This window comes from Phalacrocorax carbo, chromosome 12 (genome assembly GCF_963921805.1).
Source record: "Phalacrocorax carbo chromosome 12, bPhaCar2.1, whole genome shotgun sequence".
Lineage (NCBI taxonomy): Eukaryota > Metazoa > Chordata > Aves > Suliformes > Phalacrocoracidae > Phalacrocorax > Phalacrocorax carbo.
In genome coordinates this window covers 8,880,048-8,902,765 of record NC_087524.1, presented here as the reverse complement: position 1 = coordinate 8,902,765, position 22,718 = coordinate 8,880,048, and the positions used below count along the sequence as shown (strand labels likewise).

Below are 22,718 nucleotides of genomic sequence, written 5' to 3'. Positions count from 1 at the left end.
GGAAACAAACAAAGAGGAATAGGAAAATTAGATGTCCTGTATGCTTTGAACTGTTTTCTGAGGTTAAAAAAAAAAATAATCTGTTCCTATCTGGAAGAACTTTTGCATCCAGTCATACCTTCAGGTTTTTTACATCCCAATCATCCTCAAAGCCACAGAAAACACTGAGATGAGAATTCCTTTTGTTAGGAGAATTGTCCACAAGCATTACCACAGCAAGAGTTCTTGCTCCCAGAAACTGCATGCTGTCTCTAGCTGTGGGAGTACATGTTTAATCACAGTACACACTCATTCTTTGTCATAACTACTAACTGCAGCACTAGAGAAGGTTAGGATAACCTCATTTGTTAAAAGAGCCTCTTGAGTTTAAAGCACTTCATTCCCCCTGAAAGAATGTTCACATTGAAGCTTCCTCTACAAACTGGCAGGACACTGCTGGTTTAATGCTTTTCAGAGGAAATAGACATAGACCCAGACTCAGCGTAAATGCCACCCAAGTCCCCAAGTCTACCAGCTTTCCCATGGTGGCTCTTTGACACCAAAGCATCCTCTTTTAAGCCTTTCAAGCACTTCCGAATGCACTCAGCTCCTTCTAGTGATCAGGTGGTAGATGCAAGTAGAAAGCATGGTACCTGGGTACAGCCTCCAATACTTCCAAGAGTGTTTTCCGCCACAGATTAATTGCATAGTGGGGAAAATGGCAAACTACAGAGCATCATCAATATAAACTTGGGAAATAAAAGACATTTTGTTAATTTCTCTCTCTATGCTTGGATTAAGATATTCCAGCATAGTTCTTAGAAATTTAGCCATCCTGGAACTATCTGAAAAAGAGAGCAAACTGATCTCTCTGCAAAGCCCAATAATTTAAATGCAAAACCGTCAGGGATACAGCTAAACAACTTCCCCCTTTCTGAATATTTTCATTGGAACTTTTTGGTTGGAGCCTGTGCGTTGCATGGGACTGAGAGGGCTATTACTTTTGGAAGCTATGCTCCCAAATTCTTTCCTTTAATGCAAGATGTGAGGTTGATGACTTGCAAAGAAGAAATGTATTAAAGCCTCTTACCACTGGACCATGTTCAAACAGCAGGCAAGCAGCAAGTTTAAACTCAGTTTTCAGGCCAGGAATCAGAAATGAAAATGCCCTCAACACTTAAATGCATGTGTGACTTCCCTCCACCCTATATACTCCCCCAGTCTCTCTCCCATAAAAAAAAAAAGAAAGCTTGTTGAAAGATTACAGCAAAAACTGGAAAATTCAAAACAGCTGTTCTGGAAAGCAAAAAAAAAACAAAACATCAACAGACTAGAGCTATTGACATCAGAGCTCTCCTGGTAGAACTCTCATCCTATGCACAGCAGGTGTGCCCCTGCAGAGAGGAGGAGGAGAGATTGGGGTTCCTCTCTGTGGTGCATCACACAGTACAGGGAAACCTTCAGTCCCATCCTTAACCCCAGGGGCATTGGAGAAAGCAGGAGAAAAAGAAAGCTACTGTATTTGCTTGCACATTGGCTGCATCCACTACAACTGCACTCACAGGTTGAACCCTATGATTGGCATCAAGCAACAGATCGCTGAAGATCTTGGAGACTGCATCCATTATCTAGGTAATTAAGTTTTTTCACTGCCCCAGCTGCCTTCCTCAAGCTCTAACCTCAGGGGATTCCCCTGTTTGGAAGCTTCACCCCCACTAAGACTGCCTACAGCGTGAACCGTGCAACTTCTCCATTTCCAGGTTCTCCTTAGGAGCCTTCAGACAACACAACACAAGCTGGACTAAACCAGTAAACTACTGGCAAAGCAATTCCACATTAATGATCATAATCCCCCCATGGCATTTGTCAGCCAAAAAGAACGACCTACAGAACTGCCAGTCCTGATTATGACAGAGAGGCAGGCTCCATCATATGGAAAGGGAATAAAGCTTGAAGTATGTTGTGACCTCTGTAAGGGTCACAGGAAAACACAAATACACTAGTATAGGAGGAACAGAAACACGTTTTCCTCTACAGGTGATACAAGAAAGTCTCATTTCTCTTGCAAGTGAGCACTCAAACTTTTAGTAGCTGATGTTGAGCCTAAAGCACACAGTACAGGATTTTTATTAAGAGAGAGATAGACAATGATTTTGATAGGGATTTTGATTTCTCTGGGAGAAATCCCATTCACATAGCACAAGCAAGTCTTCAACATTAAGCGAAGGAAAAAAAAAACTGCAAGTGAGCAGTGTGAAGTTCTTGAATCTAGCTGTGGAGTTATCAGTGTTTCCAAGCCTAATCATTCCAAAAGGCTCCAGGCAAACTAGAATATCAACAAGACGACACAAGTTATTCCCCATGAGGGCAGAAAACCAGCATGCAACAAAGACCAGATGACATCTGAAGAGTAGCATAAATCCCATACTGCTACAAACATGTAGTCCATATAGTGAGCTACTCACAGGACCACCACTCCAGCCTCTGGTGAAACACCCCTCCTCCCCTCTGCTGGAAGAAATGCAAGACCTAGGCAGTCTTCATATAACTGGTATCTTGAGAGATGCCTCCTCCACCCCTCCCCACATACTACATCAAGTCATTAAATAAAAGCTGAAAGTCGAAAAAGCTTTATCTGTACGCATACCTCAGTTACACAGCAGGGGAAAAAAACCCACACAAATTCACACAGCAAAACATATCACACTAATTTATCCACCCTGAAGCAAAACCTTAGTGATGGCCCTTAAGAGTTCAAGTTACAGCTTCCGAAGAGCTCTTAAGTCACAATTGAGGCCTACCTTAACTAGTACAAAAATCTAACTGAAGCCTCTTACTGAATGCCCTGCAATATCAGCTGAAGGCCCCTGTCAGCACTTGCTGTGCATGGGAATTGTAACTGTAAGAGCTGTACTTGCTTCCAATGGAAAGATGTCCCAGGCTAGATAGGAGGAACTGAGCCTGCAGCTTGCCTAAAACCCATAGCCACACCTACTTTCGATGCCAGGTTATAAATTTTTGTCAAGAACAAGTTCACACCAGCAGATTTTCTTCCTTTTTTTATTTTGTAAGAGTCTAGGAATTGCTGACAAGCAATTCACAAGCAATAAAAGTGGGCAACTGATCATCCTTGTCCTCACATAACTGTTGCATGGAAAGTGGTCCTGCAGGCTCACTTTCAACCAAGGCGTGCACTTTGAACCCCCCAGTGCAAAGGGCAGGCAGGACAATCTTCTGAAAGCAGGAGTTGGAATACTGGAAGGAAACCAGAAATGGCAAGATCCTTCTTAAAATTGTTTCCTGGCAGCAGAGTATCCAACTAAGGCAGAGTCAGCACTTTGTTTCCCTCATTACCATGGACAAGTAGGGAAAAATAAAGCCCTGTTTACCTCCACAAAGATTAACAGTCATGGATAGCTCCATCATACCACTCTAAGAGATTACACCACCACCAAAAATTCACTATAAAAAAAACCCTCCACATTTCATTCACACTTGCTGTGGGAGAGAACCTCAAGCAAGTAGGAGCCCGGTCTTGATGGCATCGTCCGCCCTGCAGAGAACAATGTTACAACACCACTCTCATTTGAAAAGCAGATCCTTTTAGATCTGCCAGCAAAAGAATGGTGCAATCCCAACGGAAAGCATTACAGAAAACAAAACTATACAGATCTTTTGTACTAAATGTATGTGCTCATCTTCTGGCCCCAGCTCCTTTGGCTGGAGCAAAACTCTTGCTTAGTTAATTAGTAACTGCAGCAGAATCGCATTAACTTATAACTCTTGAGGCCTCAATAATCATCAGGTTTCAGTTACCAGATTGACAGGCATCACACTTAACTCTGCCTTTCAAAGTACAATTCCTTGATGAGAAGGGCTGTTGCTTCATATTTAAACACTGAAATTATTATACTCAACAATTTACAAGCAAAATGCTTCAATACAAAAAGACAACACACAAGTACCATTCACACAAGCTTTCTTAGCTTTGAGGTTCCTGTTCACTCTAGGGCTTGGGTATTTTAAGACAAGTTGGTTACAAGACAAGTTGCTTTTCTAGTATTCTTTCACTAGTCCTTTCAAGCAGATATCATCACCAGGAGGTAACGAGCAAGACGGACTCATGTCTTTAAATCACAAAAATAACCACAAACACCCATGGAAGAATCCTAATTTCCAACATGCCAGCCAACCCAAAGAAACATCCCTTGAATTTACAGGTTGTGTACTAAACACAGTCAAAGGCAGACAGCCCATATGATGTCCCATGGACAACACAGAAGTGTGGCAAATCCTGAAAGCCCTTCTTCTCTTCAGTGAAAACTGGTTGCCTGCCAAAATTCTGGAAGGCTCCCCAGCAATTTTAACACAAAACACAAGAACCATGGCTTGAAAGTCTCCAAGGGCCCCTACTCATGACCCTCCAGAGTGGAAAGCTACTACAGAGCAAGCCATAAACAGGGAAGACAGCACTTTTGAATAGAGGAGGACATAAAAAGGAAAGAGTTAGTGGAGACAAGTTTGGAAAGAATCAAAAGTCTCTGTTACTGGGGACCAGGAATGGCTGAGCTGGCCACTGTGTTAAGCACATCCTGCACATGTTCAGAAGAATATCCAGTTCCTCTCCAAGCACGACGGATTTCTCTGCCATCTTTCCTTCTGATATTGCAATTTTATGTTTCAAGTTGGAGGGTCAATTAGTGGCATGTCTCCTCCAAGTCCACTTTGTGAAAGGCACAATACAGCTGCATGTCCTGGAGTCATAATAATAGTGGGGGATTTTGTGGGGTTTTTTTTTTGTTTTGTTTTGTTTTTTAAAGAAGCTATGGGAAATCTTTTAGTAGACCTTAGTTTCTCTGCCTCAACTCATAACAATGTTTTGAAGAATCAGAACTTCATTACTCCATGTTGTACAAGAAGCCATTTAAAACACCAAGGGGCTTCTCAACTCACCTATTCCAGGCCATCCCTTTCTCTTCCCTACACCTACCTCTCTGTAAGAAGACCTACACTGAGTTGGCTAGGTCATCTCTTCCCGATTGTTCCTTAACCAGCTTTACTTTTCATACCCTTCTCACAGATGGTTTGTATGCCATAAAACTTAGCCCTAGTTTATTCCCAGCATAGCTGCTTCTGCCAGCAAATATTGGGCCATGCTGATTTCTAGGCCACGGGAAAAGGTGGATCCCAGCAGAAGTTAAATGACAGATTTATGCATCTCTTTTTCTATGATTATATACTGTTGAGAAGTGAAACAAAAACCCATCACTAGATAGTCCTGAAATGACTCGGTGACCTTGGCCGGAGCCAGGCTGGATCAGCCACCTGATCTGGGACTGTTAGCCATGTACCACTGGCTGTAGCTCATTAGCATCAAGTATTTACTCTCCTATTTGTCGCTGGTAGGCTGTATTTCAGGACCTTGTCAAATTAACAAGAGTGCCAGGTCATGCTCACCAGGGTATGGTTCAGAGTACTGGAGTACTCTTGTGTTGAGGGCTAGTTTTACAAGTTCCATTAGTGAAATTTGGAGGGACTGCCACTCTTTTCATTCTAGGCCTACTTGACAGTGCCAAAGCAGCTGTAAAACTGACTTAGGACTCTTAATATTAAGCACACATTGCAAAGTGTTTAGAAGAGGTGAGGTAGTGAGATTTCAAATTCTCCAGGTCTTAGTTATTGTGCACTAGAATGTCTGCCCTCCAAGTGAGCAAGACAAAATCTGACACTAGTCTACACCAAGATGACAAGTAGATCTTGTCACCAGTTTAACGGCATTGATGCTCCAAGCTAAGTAACCCAGTAACCCTGCAACACCCCCAGTCACTATAATGATTCCTTCAATAAAGGGAGGGGACTGGGGCTTGTAACATTTTTGAAGTGTGAGGCAACTAGCTCCCTCATTTCCTCAACTACCAGTTAGAGTGCTATCAAAGCCTGTCAAAACAAAAGCTACCTTTGGATGGCTTCATATAGAAGTCTCAGTCAGAAACACAACCTGGAGATCCACCTCTTTCTGCCACTAGCACTACAAAGCTACTGACAGGAGATAACTCACTATTGCTGCTTGTCTATGTCCAAGAGCTGACAAAGGTGTAGACATGGCACTTCAGGGCATGGTTTAGGAGACATGGTATTGTTGGGTTGACGGTTGGACTCGATTATCCTAGAGGTCTTTTCCAACCTTAATGATTCTATGATTCGACACACCTGCAGAAAGAAATAAGCATCTAGGGCTATTTAAGAAAGACAGTATCTTTAGTTCCAGAACTTCTTGAATCACAGACTAATCAGATCAGTAAGCTTCTGTGGGGAACAAAACAAATTTGTTCTTTGCTAATACTTTCTCTAAGCAGCCACAGCCATCATCAGACACATACTACTGCAGAGGATTCACTGTCATTGTTCTTACACCCTTCAAGTCCACTGAAGTCCACCGAGAACATGATCCACTCCTCAGAACTTCATGCTGGCAGACAAATACCAAAACTGAAAAAAAATCTCAGCCCTGGAAAAATACTGCAATACTACCTGATCATTTTCCTGCACTACTGAATTTGCTCAGGGTTGACATTCTGCCTCTTCTCTCTATTCTACCCCAAAACTGGCCATGAAATGCTGCTGGCTGCACAGACTGACCTAAAGTTTACATCTATGCCTATTACAGATAACCTTTACAGACACAGAGAAAGCAGAAGCGGTTCACTTGTGGTGGAATTCACTCCCATCAGCTTCAGTGCAGGAAAGCATTTGCTAACTTAGCAAACTGAGGGGAGGAAAAGGCAACTTCTTGTCTTTGTTGAATGACAAGAGTTGCTAGCAATTGGTTAAAACGCAGTCCAGGAATCATACCCAAAACAAGCATCAGATTCAAACCTCTACTGCTCAAGCCATTTAATTCACTTACTCCTCTCTCTGCCAACCACCTGAACCACATGGTTCTTTCTGAAAAGAAAGCAGAACAGAGCCTCCAGCTGGGCTCCTCACCAAGGCCAGGGTGAAGAAGCACTGCTGCTCTCCAGCAGTGTCTCTTCTTCTCCTGGTCCCTAAAAAAGCTTCACGGCAGGGAGCCCAGGAAGAGCTGGTGCTGTTCTCCAATGCATTCCCCTTGACGCTCCCCCTCCTCAGTGTACCAGCAGGAGGGCTGCCTGCAGTAACCCACATCCGCTCCTCTCCAGTGGAACGAGCACACATCCCCCAGGAGCTCTGCAAGGCCAGCAAACCTCTTGGCAGCGCAGTACCTGCGGGTGCTACGCTGTCAGACAGCCAAGAAACGGTTTGTCATGAGGCAACCCCCACATGCAATTTTTGTTCAGGGAACAAATCTGCAGGCATATCACGCTAAGTCTTCTGTATCTTGGTGGCAAATTCCCTCCCAACCTACCACTCCCCTACTCTCTTCACACAAAAAAGTCTCCTTCTCACTCTTCCCTGTTTATGAATTTCCCCGAAAGGATCAGAGGAGGTGTCTTTTGTTAGCTAAGCAGCCTTGAAAATTATATTGTTTTCCAAGAAGGAGTTTTACATGCCTTTGATAATCCCAGGAGGGATTTATGTAGTTTCTTCCAGTTTCTCGTAATGCTGCAGTCACAGGCTTACACACAAAAAATGGCTCAGGAGACAGACAACTTGTTAGATGAACTAGAAAGAACGCATTCACATTAAATAAAGGTTATTCATCAGAAGTCTGGACTCAGATTCAGCAGGATGGGAACCCATAAAACCTGAAAGGGACCAGGAAAGAAGCAACCTACAAGTCTGGGTTAGAGCTGTATGAGAAAGGTAAGTGACCTAATAACAGTGGAAAAAAAACTGAGACTAGCAACAGTAATGCAGAACTTTGGGTCCCTGGGCTACGAATCACTTGCTGTCTTACCTGCTTCCAAAAAGAGGATCTATGTGCTCAAAAGAAGAGTAATTAGGTCTAGGTATTCTTCTCTGCTCCCTCAAAAGTAAGGGTTTTCGGTTTCAGATTGCTGGGGCTTAGTTTTCTTGGGGGAGGGGGGCAGTAAGGAACTATAAGATAAATGAACAGTTTTTTCCCACATCCTATGTCCACACTAAATATAGCCACCAAACATATACACTATTAAAAACAAAGAACACAAGACCAACAGAGCATGAAGAGAAGATCATCAAGTTAAATCTGATAAGGTTTTTAGGAAACAAAAATCTTTTAAGGTCCAGTTGGCAATGATTTTAGTAAGGAATCTAGTAATTGTCTCAAGGCTGCCATGTGATTCAGAAAACAAGAGCTCAGAACTGCTGCACAGTAACTATGACTTCTTTGTAACAGGCTGTTAACTCTGATCTTTAGTATAATAGTGGAGACAGATAAAAATAAGATCAAAACATATGACTCAAAGTCCCCAGATAAGGAGGACTCTGATTGAGAAACTGCTGCCCTCCGAAGCCATCAGGCCACAAGGAAAGCAGCCGTACAATGCCTTGTAGAAAGTGGGCCAATCTTAAAATATTAGTATTACAACATGAGGCTTTTCAAGCTGAATTCTTGTCGCTCTGGCAGGCAGGGAGCTAGAAATAGAACGCTTTGGACTTAGGATCACACATGCAGAGATCTGCCTGTGAAAAACACCAAGACCAAGTGCCAGAGAGCGTTTGAGCAGAGAGACCTAAGAAAACTGTCAAAAAGGGGAAAAAAAAAGAAAAAAAAAAAGGCAAGTCCCCACACTTGTCAACAAGAAAAATAACCAGTGGACCTGTGAAGACAGTTCACTAGATTCTTTCCAAAGATGACTCTGTTGCTCATTCACTCCCTGCTGCAGCTTAGGAGCCGGGATATAAATCCATCCTGGAACAGGTAAGGTCTTGCTCCCCTTCACAGCAATGGCCAGCATCAGATCAGCTGGGAGTGGACTTATTCAAATAGGATTTCTCTTTGCGCCGAACAAAGTCAGGCAGGCCATTTCCTAGACCAGTAAAAAGGGTATCTTATATTTCCTTGCATTAAATTTGAATGATGAAATTTAAATAAGTTAAACACTCAGTCTGCTCAATTTGTTGGCAAACAGATTTGCCAGTGCTGATAGAGGTTTAAGGTCTGTCAAAGGGAACAGAAAATTGCCCCTCTTTCAAAAGCTATTTATCTGTAAGTAAACAATGCTTTTTAGAAGAGAAGCTTTTTTGCAGACTGCTTCAGATATCATGTTTATTCACACTTTAAGAGATTAGAGCAACACAGAAGTAGTAATGTGCTGCAGCTCTTTCTTAATTTTAAGTTTCCTGCCTGGCAGCATAGAAGTGAAACAGATACTTATTTTGCAATTGTGGGCAAAGAACATTAATAGGCCCACCACCAAATCCTCTAGCTGTTCAGCCTAAGCACCAAAACAAGTACAGAACTATCCATTTCATCTTCTATAACAGCATAAGGACGTATGTCCTGCCATGCTTGGCTTTTAATCTCATCCTCCTAAGCCTTCATTCTGTGTTTAGGTTAAGTATGTTTTGCTCCTGCCCAAAAAGTGAGCTTCAGTACCCTACCTACCCAGCTAATTACTAAACTTCTTAAAAAAAAAAGCAAACAAGCCCCTCTCCTTAAACTGATTAAAGTATTCAACTGACAGCACTACCACACAAGCTGCCCATTGCACCAAATGGTGGTAGTAGGGACTGGGGGCGCAGAGAATATACATATATATACACACACACGCACACACAGAGGAGTTTGAAACAAGCCTACTGTGGCAGAAAGTCAATGTGGTGGGAAGGGAATGATTAAAAACTGTAAGCTTATTTATTTTCAACACTCTACCAGAGACTAACATGCAATTTGATTCTCACCCTTAATTTGTACATTCTCACGGGAATTTGGCAAGGTTGCTCTGAAGAAAAAAAAAAGTTTGAAGTACTCTTGCAAAAGACACTGCACTATGCCAGATCAAGCAAGCTATCAGTTATTTACATTCATTTCAAAGGACACAAAGGAAGCCATTTATTTCCACCGTATCTGCACTTTTTAAAGAGAAACCAGTTAGGACAGAGCTGGTCCTAACACCAGGGCTTGTCAAAACAGACCAACCAACAGAGCTATTCTGGAGTAAACATTTAAGGATGATTAAACCACTCTGAATTAATTCACAACTACAGAGACTATTCCAGGATGCAGCAATCTCAGGAGCAAACATACGTTAGGAAGCCACCCTAAACTTGTGCTACTGGGACGTTTTCTAGTGCAGGCCAGGGAAGCCCTCTGGCTACCAGGGAAAGCGATCGCTGGTCTTGCACCTTCCCAGCCATCCAGGAGAATTTAAGAAGCCTATTTTAACCACAAGTTTCAGAAACTGTAAGGAGGCATATTTGGCTTAGCCACACTTGCAGGATTAAAATGTGCACCTAATTCTCCCAGATATGAAATAAAAAGACTCCTACGTTAACACACAAGAGTGCATTTCATCTCTTTAAGACAGGGGAAATAAAGCAATCAACATAATATTAATTTCTTCAGACACATTGCTATAAACAAAACTAGAAAAAAACACAAGCCTCGCTAGAGGTTAAGAGCCCCATCATGCTTTTGGGAGTCCAAATAACAGGGGTGGGAGAAGAGAAGAACCCTACATCTGCACATGCAGCAAAATCCATCTTAACCAGCCAGCAGTTAATTGACGTAACTGAGTTTCCCAGATCCAAGCTGCAGATCCCGCAGTGCAGAAATCACAGCCCAGGAAGGCCCTCCCTCATCTCTCCTTCAACAGCTCCGAACCCAAGTAAGATTTCCCCATCACCATGCAGAGGCAGAAAGAGATGAAGGAAACTACTGCTGCACTGGTGAGTAAAAAGCAGGATTATGTTCACCCTCTATCTGTGAGGATGAAATAAAGATGAGAAAACCAGTGGGGTAACCCTCCAAATCCCCAAAACTGAGTTAAGCAGGAAGAAAGATATCAAATGCCATGCTGTCAAAGCTCAGCATATGGATAAAACAGCACCTGAAATTTAAGTGGCAATTTAAATTTATTACCTAGAAAGACCATTCACCAATTTACAAAGTTCTTTTCAAGGTAACTTTTGCAGTTGATAAAAGGTGAACTCAAATATTCTCCGTTAGCCTAACTGTGGGGTCAGTGCTGTAAAGATCTCCTCTTTCAGCCAGATCATCTCCCAGGGACTGAGCTGCTCAGCAGTACTTTGATCAGATCTCCCCAGCTATGAACAGCTCCGCGGCACTGCAACTGCCTTCAGTTTTCAAGCACAGGAGTCCACACATCCAATCTGTTTGAAATTTCACTTAACTATTTCTCTGAAAGCACTTTTCTGCACAGGCCATGCAGCATTATTATCATTCGGCATGCAGAGAGCATCAGGTTTAAAAAGGAAAACAAAAAAAAGTTTTTTCTTTTCTCATAAGCAAAAGCTTCTAATAAGAATGAAGAGGCTTTTGTCAGGTCAACACCTCCTACAATTAAGACAGGGCCGGAAAGCCTCGATCCCATTCTGATGCAACTAATACACATGCGACACCGGAGAGGTAGAAAGGCTCGCACTTTTGCTGAGCCTGTGGTCCTGGGGGCAGAGAGAAGCCTAGGGAAAAAGACCTGTAACTCTGATGTGCAGCACCAACAGGTGCTTTAGAATATATTTTAAGATGCTGAAACTATTTATGAGTTACAAGATCAAAGAGTCAATCAAAATAACTGAAACACGAGCACAGAGATGAGGTCGGCCAGCTGAGCCTATGAATGGAGCTAGAACGCCTTGTTTATCTCAGCACGTGTGCACACACTAAGCCTGAAAGATACGGGTGACCTACCCGAGCAGCCCACCCGCTCTTCACTGTCAGGCCAGCTGAAAAAGCACACAGAAGACACAGCCAAGTAACAGACGTGGATTCCTGTCAGCGGTTCTCACTATAATGGACAGATGAGTGGAAAAAGCAAGAAAGAAAACAACCTTGCTTGGCACCATGCCCACACACACATCCCAGTGCAGTGGGGAAAAGAGGCCGGGGGCACATACCAGCCGCATATCAGCTTTCTGGCCCAGGGAATGGGCAGATCTGGCAGATGCCTAAACACAGGCCGCTCTTTATCCCGAATGCACCTTCCCAAACCCCTCTGCAAGCAGGAACCCGAGAAGACCTCCTCTCTGCAGAGCTCCCTCGCCTCCTGGGCCAGCTCACTGTAGGAAGGCAGAGGCTCACTGCCACGGAGTGGCACCCCCACACCCCCGCCACAGGCACAAGCCCACCTTTCTTGAACTCCTCCAGCATGGCATCGAGCTTGGTGTCGTTGAAGACGAAGTGCAGAGGGTGGTTGTAGAAGCGGGTGATGGTCTTGAGCGGAGTGCAGTCATCAGGGTCCACAAAAGCCAGGTCCTTAACGAAGAGCAGGTCCACGATGTTGGAGCGGTCGCCCTCAAAAACAGGGATGCGGGTATAACCGCTCTCCATGATCTCGGACATAGTGTTGAAGTCAAGCACAGCCTCAGCAGCAATCATGAAGCAGTCTCGGAGGGGAGTCATCACATCCTCCACCGTCTTGGTGCGCAGCTCCAGGGCCCCTTGGATAATGTTGAGCTCCTCCTTGACTAGATCATTATAAGGGTCGGTGACCCGCAGCATCTCCAACAACTTCTCACGGTTATAGACCGTGCCGATCTCCTGGCCCAGGACACAGTCCAGCAACTTGCTGACGGGATAGGAGGCCGGGAAGGTCATCATCATGAAAAACTTAGTGAGGAAGATGGTGTTGGCGCCCACGGCCAGGCCGTGCCGAGAGCAAATGGCCTGCGGCACGATCTCGCCGAAGATGACGATACCGATGGTGGAGACCACCACAGCCACCAGCCCGGAGCCCGCAATGTCATCCAGCAGGATGGTAAGCGTGGTGTTGACCAGGACATTGCCCAGTAGGAGAGAGCAGAGCAGGTAGTTGCCCTGGCGCCGCACGGGCTCAATGCGCTTGGCATAGTTCTTCTCTTTGTCCGTACCACAGTTCTGCACAATGCGCAGCTCCATGGGGTCCAGGGCCATGAGGCCCAGGTTGAGGCCACTGAACATGCCCGAGAGGCAGAGAAGGAGCGAGATGAAGATGACCTGCAACCAGAAGGGAAGCAAGAACTTCTTCTCCTCGCCCACTATCATCTTGGTGTCCTCGCCATCGTGGTAGATCCAGGTGGTCTCACCCCAGGGCGGGGGCCCGGCCGGCCCCTCGGCGCCCGCCAGCCCCCCGGTGGCCCCGGGCCCCAGGGCGGCGGCGGCGGGGGCCGAGACGGAGGTGCACAGGTAGTAGGACTTGCTCTTCTCCGTCTTGCGCAGGGGCTTGATCTCGATCTCGATGATGCCGGAGGTGCGGCGGTTGAGCACGATGTGCGGCAGGATGATGATGTCCGAGGTGCGGATGCCGCAGCGCTGCGGGGCGACGCCGCCGCCGCCGCCGCCCGCCGCCCCGCCGCCGCCCCCGCCGCCGCGCCCCGCCGCCCCCGCCGCCGCTCGCCCGCCCCGCCGCCGCTCGTGCTCCGTGAAGGCGATGCGCGACCAGGTCTCGTTGTTGATGTTCTGCCCGTAGACCCGCAGCTTCACCCGCGTCCGCTCGCTCACCCGCAGCGCGCCCCCCTCCATGAAGGAGACGTCGTCCGTGTCCTCCAGCCGCAGGCCGATGATCACCGTCTCCTCCGCCGCCGAAGCGGGGACGACAGCGGCGGACGGCGCGGCGGCGGCGGCGGCACCCGGGGGCCGCCGGCCCATGCAGCCGCCGAGCAGCAGCAGCAGCAGCAGCAGCACCCGCGCCCCCCGGCCGCCCCCCGCCATGTTCCCACCGGGCAGCGCGGCCATCTTTAGTCAGGGCTCAGCGCCGCCGCGGCCCCGCATCGCCGCGCGGCGCCTGCGGCGTGCCCCGGCTCACCCGGCGGCGGCGGTGGCGGCGGAGGCGGGCGCGGCGCGGCGGCGGCGGGCGAGGCGGCGGGCACAGCTGCCCGCAAGACCCGACAGGCGGCGACTGCCGAGCCGGGCCGAGCCGAGCGCCGCCTCAAGCCGCTGCCCCCCCAGCCCCGCCCCGCCCGCCTCGCGGGGGCGGGCCCGGCGCCGCTCCCCACCAATCAGCGCCCGTCCCGCCGCCAATGGCGGCGCGGCCCCGCCCCGCCGCTCGCCACCGCCTCCCCGGCCCGGGGGGCGCGTGACTCCGGTGTGTACGCCAGGCGGGCGGGGGCGGGGCCTGCCGCATGGTCGCGGCCAATGGCGGCGGGGCTCGGGGATGGCGGGGCGGAGCTTCGAAGGGGCGCGACCAATGGGGGTGCGGTGCGGCCGGAGGGACGGGGACAGCGCGTGCGGCGCTCGGCGGGGCGGCTCGCGAGCCTCCGCGCCGTGGACGGGACAGAAGGACGGACGGACGGACGGACGGACGGACGAGACCGCTTGCCCCGGCGGCCACTGCCCGGCCGTGCCGCTCTCCCCGCCCCCCCTCAGCGGTCCCGGTGCGCCGCCCCGCGTCCGTCCTCCCGCGTCCCCTCGGCCCCGCCGCACCCGTCGGCTGTCGCGCAGCGCCCCCTGGCGGCCCCGCGCGGCGCAGCCCGGCGAGGCGCATCCCCGCGCCCTCCCGCCTGCGCGCTTCCACCGGCAGCGGGGCGGTGGGCTCCTCGGGCCTGCCCCGGGCACCCTCCGCCCCGCCGGGTACCCTCCGAACCACCGGGCACCCCCCGCACCGCCGGCAACCCGCACCGCGCCCCACAGTCCCTTGGCTTTGTCGTTCCTGCGAGCGAAATTAAATATTAAACGTTAAAATCTTAAACACAGGCGCTCTCACCACCGGCTTTTGCTCAGGCACCCGGGGCACCGCCAGCCTCGGCAAATCAGACGAACGGGGTGCTGAGGCTTGGTGTGAGTGGGGCTGAGCTTGGAGCTCCCACCAGGGCCCTTCGGAGCCTCCCCAGGCGCTTCGCTCCTCTCAGCTCGCCCTTACTGTGTGGGTGCACGGAGGGCTGACGGGCCCCGATCGGATAAAGACCTGTAATTTCAGTCTGTGCTTATGTCCCACCGCCCAAGACCCAGGCTCTTCCCGAGGCCTCGGCTGCTGTGCCACAATCCCAGCTGGGGCAATAAGTGCCCCGTGGTCCAGCCATCATCACTCCTCTTTCCATCAGCAATAAGCAACACACAGCGCAGGACGCAGTTTGGCATCCCAGGTGGCCAGAGACGAACAGCCATGGGAGCATCCAGTACGGCTCACAGCAGCTGAGACTGTATTTTGGGTTCAGGATGACCCTTTGGAGGTGGTAAAACAGCCTCCCCTCCATTTAAGTGCTTGGAAGTGGAAGAGTAGAGTCTTGCACGGGACAATCCAATATGGCAGGGGAGAAGAGTGCAGTGCTCTGGGGGCATAGGCACAAATTCTTCTTGGTCCCAAGCCTCATTCAGCTCACCCTGGAGCAGTTCTGCAGGTGTGCTCCTCCAGGAAGGGAAGAGGTGCCCCTGAGCCACAGTGACTCACTGCAAACCACAGTGAGCAGGGGGTCAGGAATCACTTCCCTTCCATCTCAGGGTGAATCAGAGCACCACAACTTATGGATTGTCCTGCCCTCACAGCATCCTCCCTGCCCGCAAAGGGAGGGCACTGATACTGCAGAGCCTCACACTGGGAGAAGGGGATTTGGCCCATCTCTACAATCACCAAAACACCCAGACTGGGGTGTTGGACAGATTGTTTTGGGGTTCCTCACACAGGATGGGGCTGCAGGACCTCCTCTTTTCATGTCTTGGGGGACTGAAAACCCCAAGGCTGTGCATGCATAAGTAAAGCCAGGCAGACCAGACACCCCCACATCCACACCCTTCTGAGGACCCCTACTCTAATGCTTAAAATCAAAGTCAAGAGCGAGGAAAGGTCCTCTCAGCTGCTTCCTCACCAAAATGCTGAGAATTTGGGGGGAAAAAAGCACGATGCAAACACAGTGGCATTTAGCTGCAGCCTTTTCCATACGCACGCAAAAAGGGAGACTTCGCTGTGGGCGCCTCTCCCCAGGCAAGCTGAAAGGCTGCAGCAAGGACTCATGCCTTTTTAATTAAGGGGTTTGCAGGTCGCACCCCCTGCCCCATCTGCTCTTCCGTTCATGCTGGGAAGGCTCTCTTTGATAGCAGGAGCTAATTGCCACAAACCTCCTGGCATGGGCTGTTTGGGAAAAGTCTTTGTAAGTAATCACGGAAGAGCTGTGTGCGGTGTGGAAGGGGGATTAAATAGCATCTTGGTTGTGTTTCCAGCAGCTGCTTCCCGAGGTCCCATCAGTGAGGTCCTTCCACACAATTTCAGAGCTCCTCTTGCCTGCTGGGTCACAGCCACACCCCCAGGTCCGGTCTGCCAGGGAGCCATACCTGAAGCCAGTTAATGCATGCCCTGTCGGCTCCAGATAACACCGAGGATTACTCCTTTTTAATCATGATATAGCTCTAAACCCAACAACTTACAAATTTTTCTATGCCCAGTAGGTCAGACTCATAGTCTCATCCAAAGCCAAAAGGACAGGCTGGCAAGGCGACTTGCCAGGAAACCATATTTATGGCCAATATTTGTATGTTTAATCTCTAAATTGTGAATCAATTGCTCCCTTATTTAGCTGATAGCAGAGGGCAGGTGAAGCAGTCTGGGCCACTTGGACATCCTTCAAAATCTTGGAATTATTTTTACTACCCTCATTTTTTTTAATGGCCCAAATTTTGTCAGGAGTTAACACCAGAGGCCCAGTGAGCGCTCTTTGTCGTCGAACAGCTCTTTCTGGGAGCTACATTTACCAGGGATTTGAAAGCTTCACCTATGAGGAGAAACCGTCTCACATCTCCTTGAAAACAGATGGTAAACTGCCTTTTCTAGCCATGTTACCCAAGACATGGTGTTCTGCAGCTTCATTTCCAACAGAGAACAAGAACAGCTATTGAACATCGCGGCCCTTTCATGCCTGTTTCTGGAGTCCCTGTCTCTGTGCATCAGTCGGGTGTTACCTGACTGCTCATGCTTTTCATTCCAGATGTTCTGGAAATGCCTCCTTACCAGCTGGACCCTCATCAGCCACTGCTACTGCTACTCCAGAGCATCCTTGCCACTTGCCCATGTTTCTTTTTGAACCCAAATATTTTATTTTTCGCTCTTCATCTTCCCCCGTCACAGCAAGGTGATGTTTAAATGGCAGAGGGGAAATTTGGTCCCTCCTGGAAAATCAGTGTATGAGGAGGAGTGGAAACAGTCCCTCATTTCTAAGCTCAGCTGCTCACCCAAAGGCTCAGGCGCCACTGCTGTTCAGCAGCCCCCAACCTTTCCCAAACAGCCTCTGCCGGCTGGGGCTTGTGGGGTTCGGATGGGGCAGCAGGAGCACAGCCCATCACCGCCCACCGCAGCTTTGAAGCTCTCACTCCCTGCTCCTCGCCTGCTGCGGGACACAGCTGGCCAGGTTTCTGGCTTTCCAGAATCGCTGCAATTTCCCTGCAAAAACTCTGCAGGCATGATGTTTGCAGGGGACTTGGGGCTTTCCCACTAGATGGAGCCCGGGGTAGAATATAAACCTCATTTGCGATGCAGTAGGGAAGGGAAAGAAATCCCCATCTCCTGGAAGGGGCTGTAGGGCTGCAAGCGGGACAGGGCATGGGGAGCTGCGCTTGGGGCATCCCCCGTTCTGAATGCAAGTAACAGGGACATCCCTCTGCACCCCATATGCCATGTTAAGCTCTTCATGGAAAGGCAGGCCCGGCTGAGCCCCAGGAGGTGACCAGTCCTTCTCGCCCACCATCCCAGGGAGATGATCATTTGCAGCAGGCTTATTTGAGCCACTCAGTCCACTGCTAGGAGCTTGCATGGAATTTGCCTGTTGAATGCTCATGGGTCCCTGCATGTGGAGTGTTAGCATGGGGAGATCAAGAGAACTAAAAAAAGATGAGTCTTTTACTGCTCAGAGGCATTTGCATCTGGGCTGTGGGCTCCCAAAGACCTCACATGGGAGCCAGGCTCATGCACAGGGGTGCATGCCACAGGGTCAGGCCCTGCACAGCACCAGGGCCTCCTTTCGCACCCTGCTTTTCCAAGCTCCCTTCTGCAAATGTCTCCATCTGCTCCATGGGCTCAACATCAGCACAGAGCTGCTGCCAAACCACACCAGACCTGCCATCCCATGCACAGGGACCTACAGTGCTTTCCCAAATAAACCGTCCCTGCTTGCGTGTCTGAGCCATATGGCTCAGCCTGCCTCAGGCTGCCAGCCCCATAGTGAGGGGATCCACGGGATGGCTGCCTGTCCTCACCGCAGCTGGACACAAATTTGCCTCACCACCCGACAGGGAAGCACAGCACTCCACGAGCCCCATGGGTCCCATTTGCGATCACACAGCCTTCAAGCTCAGTCATTTATTTGCTCTCCGGTGGAAGCTGCATGCTGCTGGGGCCACATCCTCCTGCCCCACTGGCATCTGCCGGTGCGGGGACATCACTCGCTGCTCAGCAGCACCCCGGGGGGCCACAGGTGCCACTGGGACGGCAGGCAGAACCTGGGGCCGCCAGCAGCTCCAGCAGCTGGAAGGGGTCACAGATCTTCTCCTGGAGGGCAGAGAACAACCAGGGGCAGGATCAGGCCAGAGGGGAACAAGAGGGAAAAGCAGCATGTCCCCATCACTGGCTCCCTGCTAGTGGGGTGTCCCAAGCAGACCCCTACGATAGCTAACATGGGGGCAGCCCCAGGTCAGTCCAGCTACTTTTCCATGCCACGAAGAGGACGCCAAGAACTTTTCTGGGACATCAGCTTTGCTATTATCTGAGAAATGCCTCCTGCTTGGACAGGGACCCAAGAATGTCTCCCCCTCCCCAAGTACAAGGTTGTGTTTCAGGGACACGCAGCTGCAGGGCATTATCTCCCTCGTGTACCAATGACCCCCACTTCCAGGCCTCTCCTGGCCCATCTGCAGGCTGGAAGGACCACCAAGGGGAGGAGAAGAGAGGCTTCCAGCAGATAGAGTTGCTTTGTGCTTTGGGGTCAGGGCTGGCAGCCAGGGCCAAGCTCATATCAGCAGCTGGGAGGCGCTGGGAGAGCGAAGGGGAGGAAGGAGCCGTGGGGATGGCCCATCACCTCCCTGGGGCAGGCTCTCCCCATCCGTCTCTTGGAGGAAGGATATCTCCCACTGGGAGACATCAAGCAGGTCCAGCCGCCAGCCTCAGCAGCCCCCATGGACATCTTGGGGGGTCAAGGGCCTCTCACACTTGGTGGTTACAGCAGACCCCACCTTCGGAGGACTACAACCTGCGCTGGGGTGCAGTTGCCCAAACTCAGGCACCAAGCGCCACCCTCAGTGCCCCATGGGCTCCTGCCTGGCCCAGAAGGACTCAGGTCTCTTGGCGTCATGCCGGAGCCCCTCTGATACCCGAGGGCAACTCTGATGGCACGGGACACACGTGTTCCCATCCCTGAAACCAGTCATGGAGCTACTGGCTACCAGCCTTCACTTCCTTGCGACAGCAGCCCTGCGGTGTGGCAGTGTTGGCCCCACTGTCTCGGATGAGGAACTCCTCCGCAAACCTAGAGCTCTGCAAGATCGCGGCCATCTCGGCATCCACATCCACCACCTCTCCTTCCTGGGGACAGAGGGGTGGTCACAGGGCTGGAGCCCAGGATACGTGACCCCAGCCACCCAGTCAGATGATGGGCAGGGGAGCAAAAGCAGGGGCACAGCCTGACCCAAAACCTTGCGAAAGGCCCACAGTGACCAAGCAGCTGGCTCCAAACCCCCTTGTGAAGCCACCACGGATGTCCTGCTCCCACCTCCACCCCAATGCAATGCATGGGTCTGGCTCTCTTTCCCTTCCCTGTTTGCAGCTCCCCTGGTTTATACAGCCCCTCTGCTCGCACCCACCACCCCCACTACCAAAGCTTACCCCCAAAATCACAGAGGACGCTGCTGAGCAGCACTGCTTCCTCAGCTCTGCCCAATCCCCCGCCCTACAGACCAGGACACCTTGAAGGTGAAGTTGGCGTCAAACAGCAGCTCTCGCTCGTGTCCCACGATCCCACCGTTGTAGATGACTTGGCTCGGCCTCGCCCGGCTGCTACCCGGCACCTTGAACAGTCGGAAGGTTGCAGAGACAAAGCGGCAGTCGCCTGCAAGGAAGAGGTTGGTGGGTTGGGCAGTGAGCAACCGGGCTGGGAACCGGCAAAGCCCAGGATCCCAGCACAGCTCCCCAGGGCTAGCTGGAGCCAGCGCTCCCTGGTCAGACCCTCACCAACAATGTCCTCCAGCTCCTTGTTACCAATGGTGATGGGGCTGGCGGTGACCAGGCATGGGGGGCTGAACCCCACCTCCTCAGCGATGCTGTACAGATCTCTCCAGTACAGGGCTCCCGCCAGGCATTCCCCTGGGACAAGACCATAGGCATGGGTGATGGAGGCAAATGTCCAGTCCTCCCACCCCACCCATCCCATGCCGTCACCACCCTGGAGCCCTACGCACCCCACAGCACCCTGTGCTTCCGGACGGCCTCGTTCAGGCGCTGGCTGGCGTAGACATCGCTGAAGTACATCTCTCCCCCGGGCTGGAAGGCAGCGAGGAGTGCAGGGAGACCCCAAGAAGCAACAGGATAAAAGGGACAGGGAGAACTGGGCACCCCCTAATGCTACCCTGCTTGGGACTCTCTGCAGAGGTACCCTCCCCCGGACCCATCCCGCATCCCCACCTTGCTGGACCCCATTTGCTGCATCCCAGTGGCACCCCAAGAGCAGGGCCACCCCAACACTGCTCTGCTCCCGCTGTGGGCGCTGGCCCTGGCGTTACCTTCAGCACGCGGTAGACCTCCTGCAGCACGGCCCTCTTGTCGGGAGAGAGGTTGATCACACAGTTGGATCTGGGGAGGAGGAGACTGAGGCTCATTTGCACCCTCTCACACGCACAGCACCACCGGCTGCTGTGCAGCCACCAGCTGCTGCACGTCCCATCACTTCATGCAGGATTTGGAGATGCTGATTTGACCGTGAGAAGGGCAGTTTCCATATTCCCAAGCTCTAGCCCACCCTCTCAGGATTTTCCCTTTCCTAATGTGCGTTCCTGAAGCGAGCAACCTGGTGGGATGCAGACCTGAACCCAAGCCTGTGGCCACTGGTGGCAGCAGGACCGGGGATAGCAGAGCCCTGCATGGTACCTACATGATAATATCATAGCTCTCATCTGCCAGGCCAGCATCACCCAGCTTCTCCATGTAACCATGAAGGAACTCCACATTTGGCTTTTGGTAGCCAAACTTGTCCATGTGGTAGGCAATGTGCTTCTTCGCCACCTCGACCTGGGAGGAGGAATGGAATGATGGCGAGAGGATGCTGGGGGGATAAGGGGAGTTACCAGATGCTTGCTGTACCTGGCCCTCGGTCATGTCTATCCCAGTGACATGGCCCTGCTCCCCGACCAGCTGGCTCAGCAGGTAGCAGTCTCTGCCGCTGCCGCTGCCCAGGTCCAGGATCTGGCATGACGCCAGGCACTCAGGGATCACCAGACCGCAGCCATAGTACCTAGGGAGATGCCGAGCTGAGCCAGGCAGAGGTGTCCCCGTGGCACAGGGGGTCCAGGGTGCTGCAGCCCACAGGGAGGCAGCAGCAGAGGGGAGACCTGGGGATTTACCTGGCCACCACCTCCTCATGGATACGCTCCAGAGCATCTCTAACTGCCTTGGGAAGGGGCCTGGCTGAGGTGACACAAGCGTTGGTTTTCAGGTCCTCTGACTTCTGCAGCACTTTGCCATAGTAATCCTGATATGGGAAGGAGAGAGGCCACTGAACTACGGCAAGCTAAACCTTGGGAGCTCCCCACACACCATGCCTACACTCATCTTGTATGCGTCCTTGGTGTCCTCTGGCACTGGTGCTCTGATTTGCACCCAGCTTAAAATTAGGCTAACATCAAGCATCACTTTGCCCCCATCCTCCCCTGCTGCCCTTGCTTGCATGCGCAGACGTGTTTGCACAGTAGGGGATTTCACTGTCATTTGCAGGAACTTTGCAGGCTGCGGCTGCCACTTCCCTGGCCAAGAGAGGCGCAGGGAATGAGGGCAGGGAAATGCAGCTTTGCTCAGCCCCTCTGTTCCTGCGGGAAACAGGAGCAAAGCAGCCAACTGTGCCGAGCGATTTTACCCAGGCCCCGAAACGAGCTCTGTCCTCTGACCGCAGCAGGCGTCCCGGTGCGGCCGGGGCTCGGCCCCCCCCCAGACCCCCCCCCCCCACGCCCCTCACCTGCACCTCCCGGTGGATCTGCTCTCCGCAGGGGGCTGCCATTGCAACGGGAACGCGGGGCCAGCACCCGACGCCACAGCAATCGGCACTGCACCAGGCACTCCTGAAGGCCCCGACTCCCCCCTCCTTCCCTGAATATGGGAGCTCTTTTTGCCTTCCCCTGCCCCAGCAGTACCCAGGGAGACCCCCAAACGCGCAGCCTAGTGGGATCGTCCTGGGGGAGCCTCACAACATCCCCCTCCCCACAAAACCCCAGTCCAAGCTGCCCTGCAGACACAAGCCCCCAGAAACTTCTCCTCCCACTTCACAGAGAGCTCTTGGCCCCAGGGGGTGCCCCCCAGCACCCCACAGCAGAGGCCCTGGCCTACCCTAGTGCCTCCAGCCGCAGCGCTTCCGCCAGACTCTGCCCCGCCAGGGCCGCGCTCCGCCCCGGCACCCCGCGCCGCCCCTGGCCTGCCTTCCGCCCCAACACCGGGGCCCGGACCCTCGGCCCACGGCCCTGCAGCCTCCCAGAGCCCCAGGCACAGCACGGGGGAGCCGGC

At 51.5% G+C, this 22,718-nt stretch overlaps 2 protein-coding genes across 8 annotated transcripts in view; both read right to left on the bottom strand.

Annotated features, from left to right (window-relative positions):
• Positions 1-13,978, bottom strand: part of CNNM2 (cyclin and CBS domain divalent metal cation transport mediator 2) — a 123,876-nt gene extending 109,898 nt beyond the window's left edge. For 2 of the 3 annotated variants that reach the window (XR_010374983.1, XM_064464066.1), the window contains exon 1: positions 12,190-13,977. Coding sequence is in view for 2 of the 3 variants with exons in the window: in XM_064464066.1 (XP_064320136.1) it covers positions 12,190-13,774 (1,585 nt within the window). In the remaining variant the exon portion in view is untranslated. Of the gene's footprint in view, positions 1-12,189 lie in introns of all 3 variants that reach the window. The other variant, XM_064464067.1, reaches the window with a different exon arrangement.
• Positions 13,979-18,305: 4,327 nt separating this feature from the next.
• AS3MT (arsenite methyltransferase) lies at positions 18,306-22,623 on the bottom strand. Of its 5 annotated transcripts, XM_064464058.1 has the most exons (11): positions 22,547-22,623; positions 22,177-22,245; positions 21,569-21,696; positions 21,309-21,459; positions 21,100-21,236; positions 20,732-20,801; positions 20,411-20,492; positions 20,184-20,315; positions 19,919-20,061; positions 19,404-19,538; positions 18,306-18,509 (listed from the first exon to the last, which is right to left on the bottom strand). In XM_064464058.1, exons 2-11 carry the CDS (start codon positions 22,216-22,218, stop codon positions 18,411-18,413), a joined length of 1,119 nt encoding a protein of 372 aa, XP_064320128.1. In that variant the 5' UTR covers positions 22,219-22,245; positions 22,547-22,623; the 3' UTR covers positions 18,306-18,410. The 5 variants fall into 5 exon arrangements, with proteins under 5 accessions (XP_064320128.1, XP_064320125.1, XP_064320124.1 ...); XM_064464055.1 differs by having other exon boundaries at positions 19,400-19,538; positions 22,177-22,607; XM_064464054.1 differs by having other exon boundaries at positions 22,177-22,605.
• Positions 22,624-22,718: the final 95 nt, after the last annotated feature.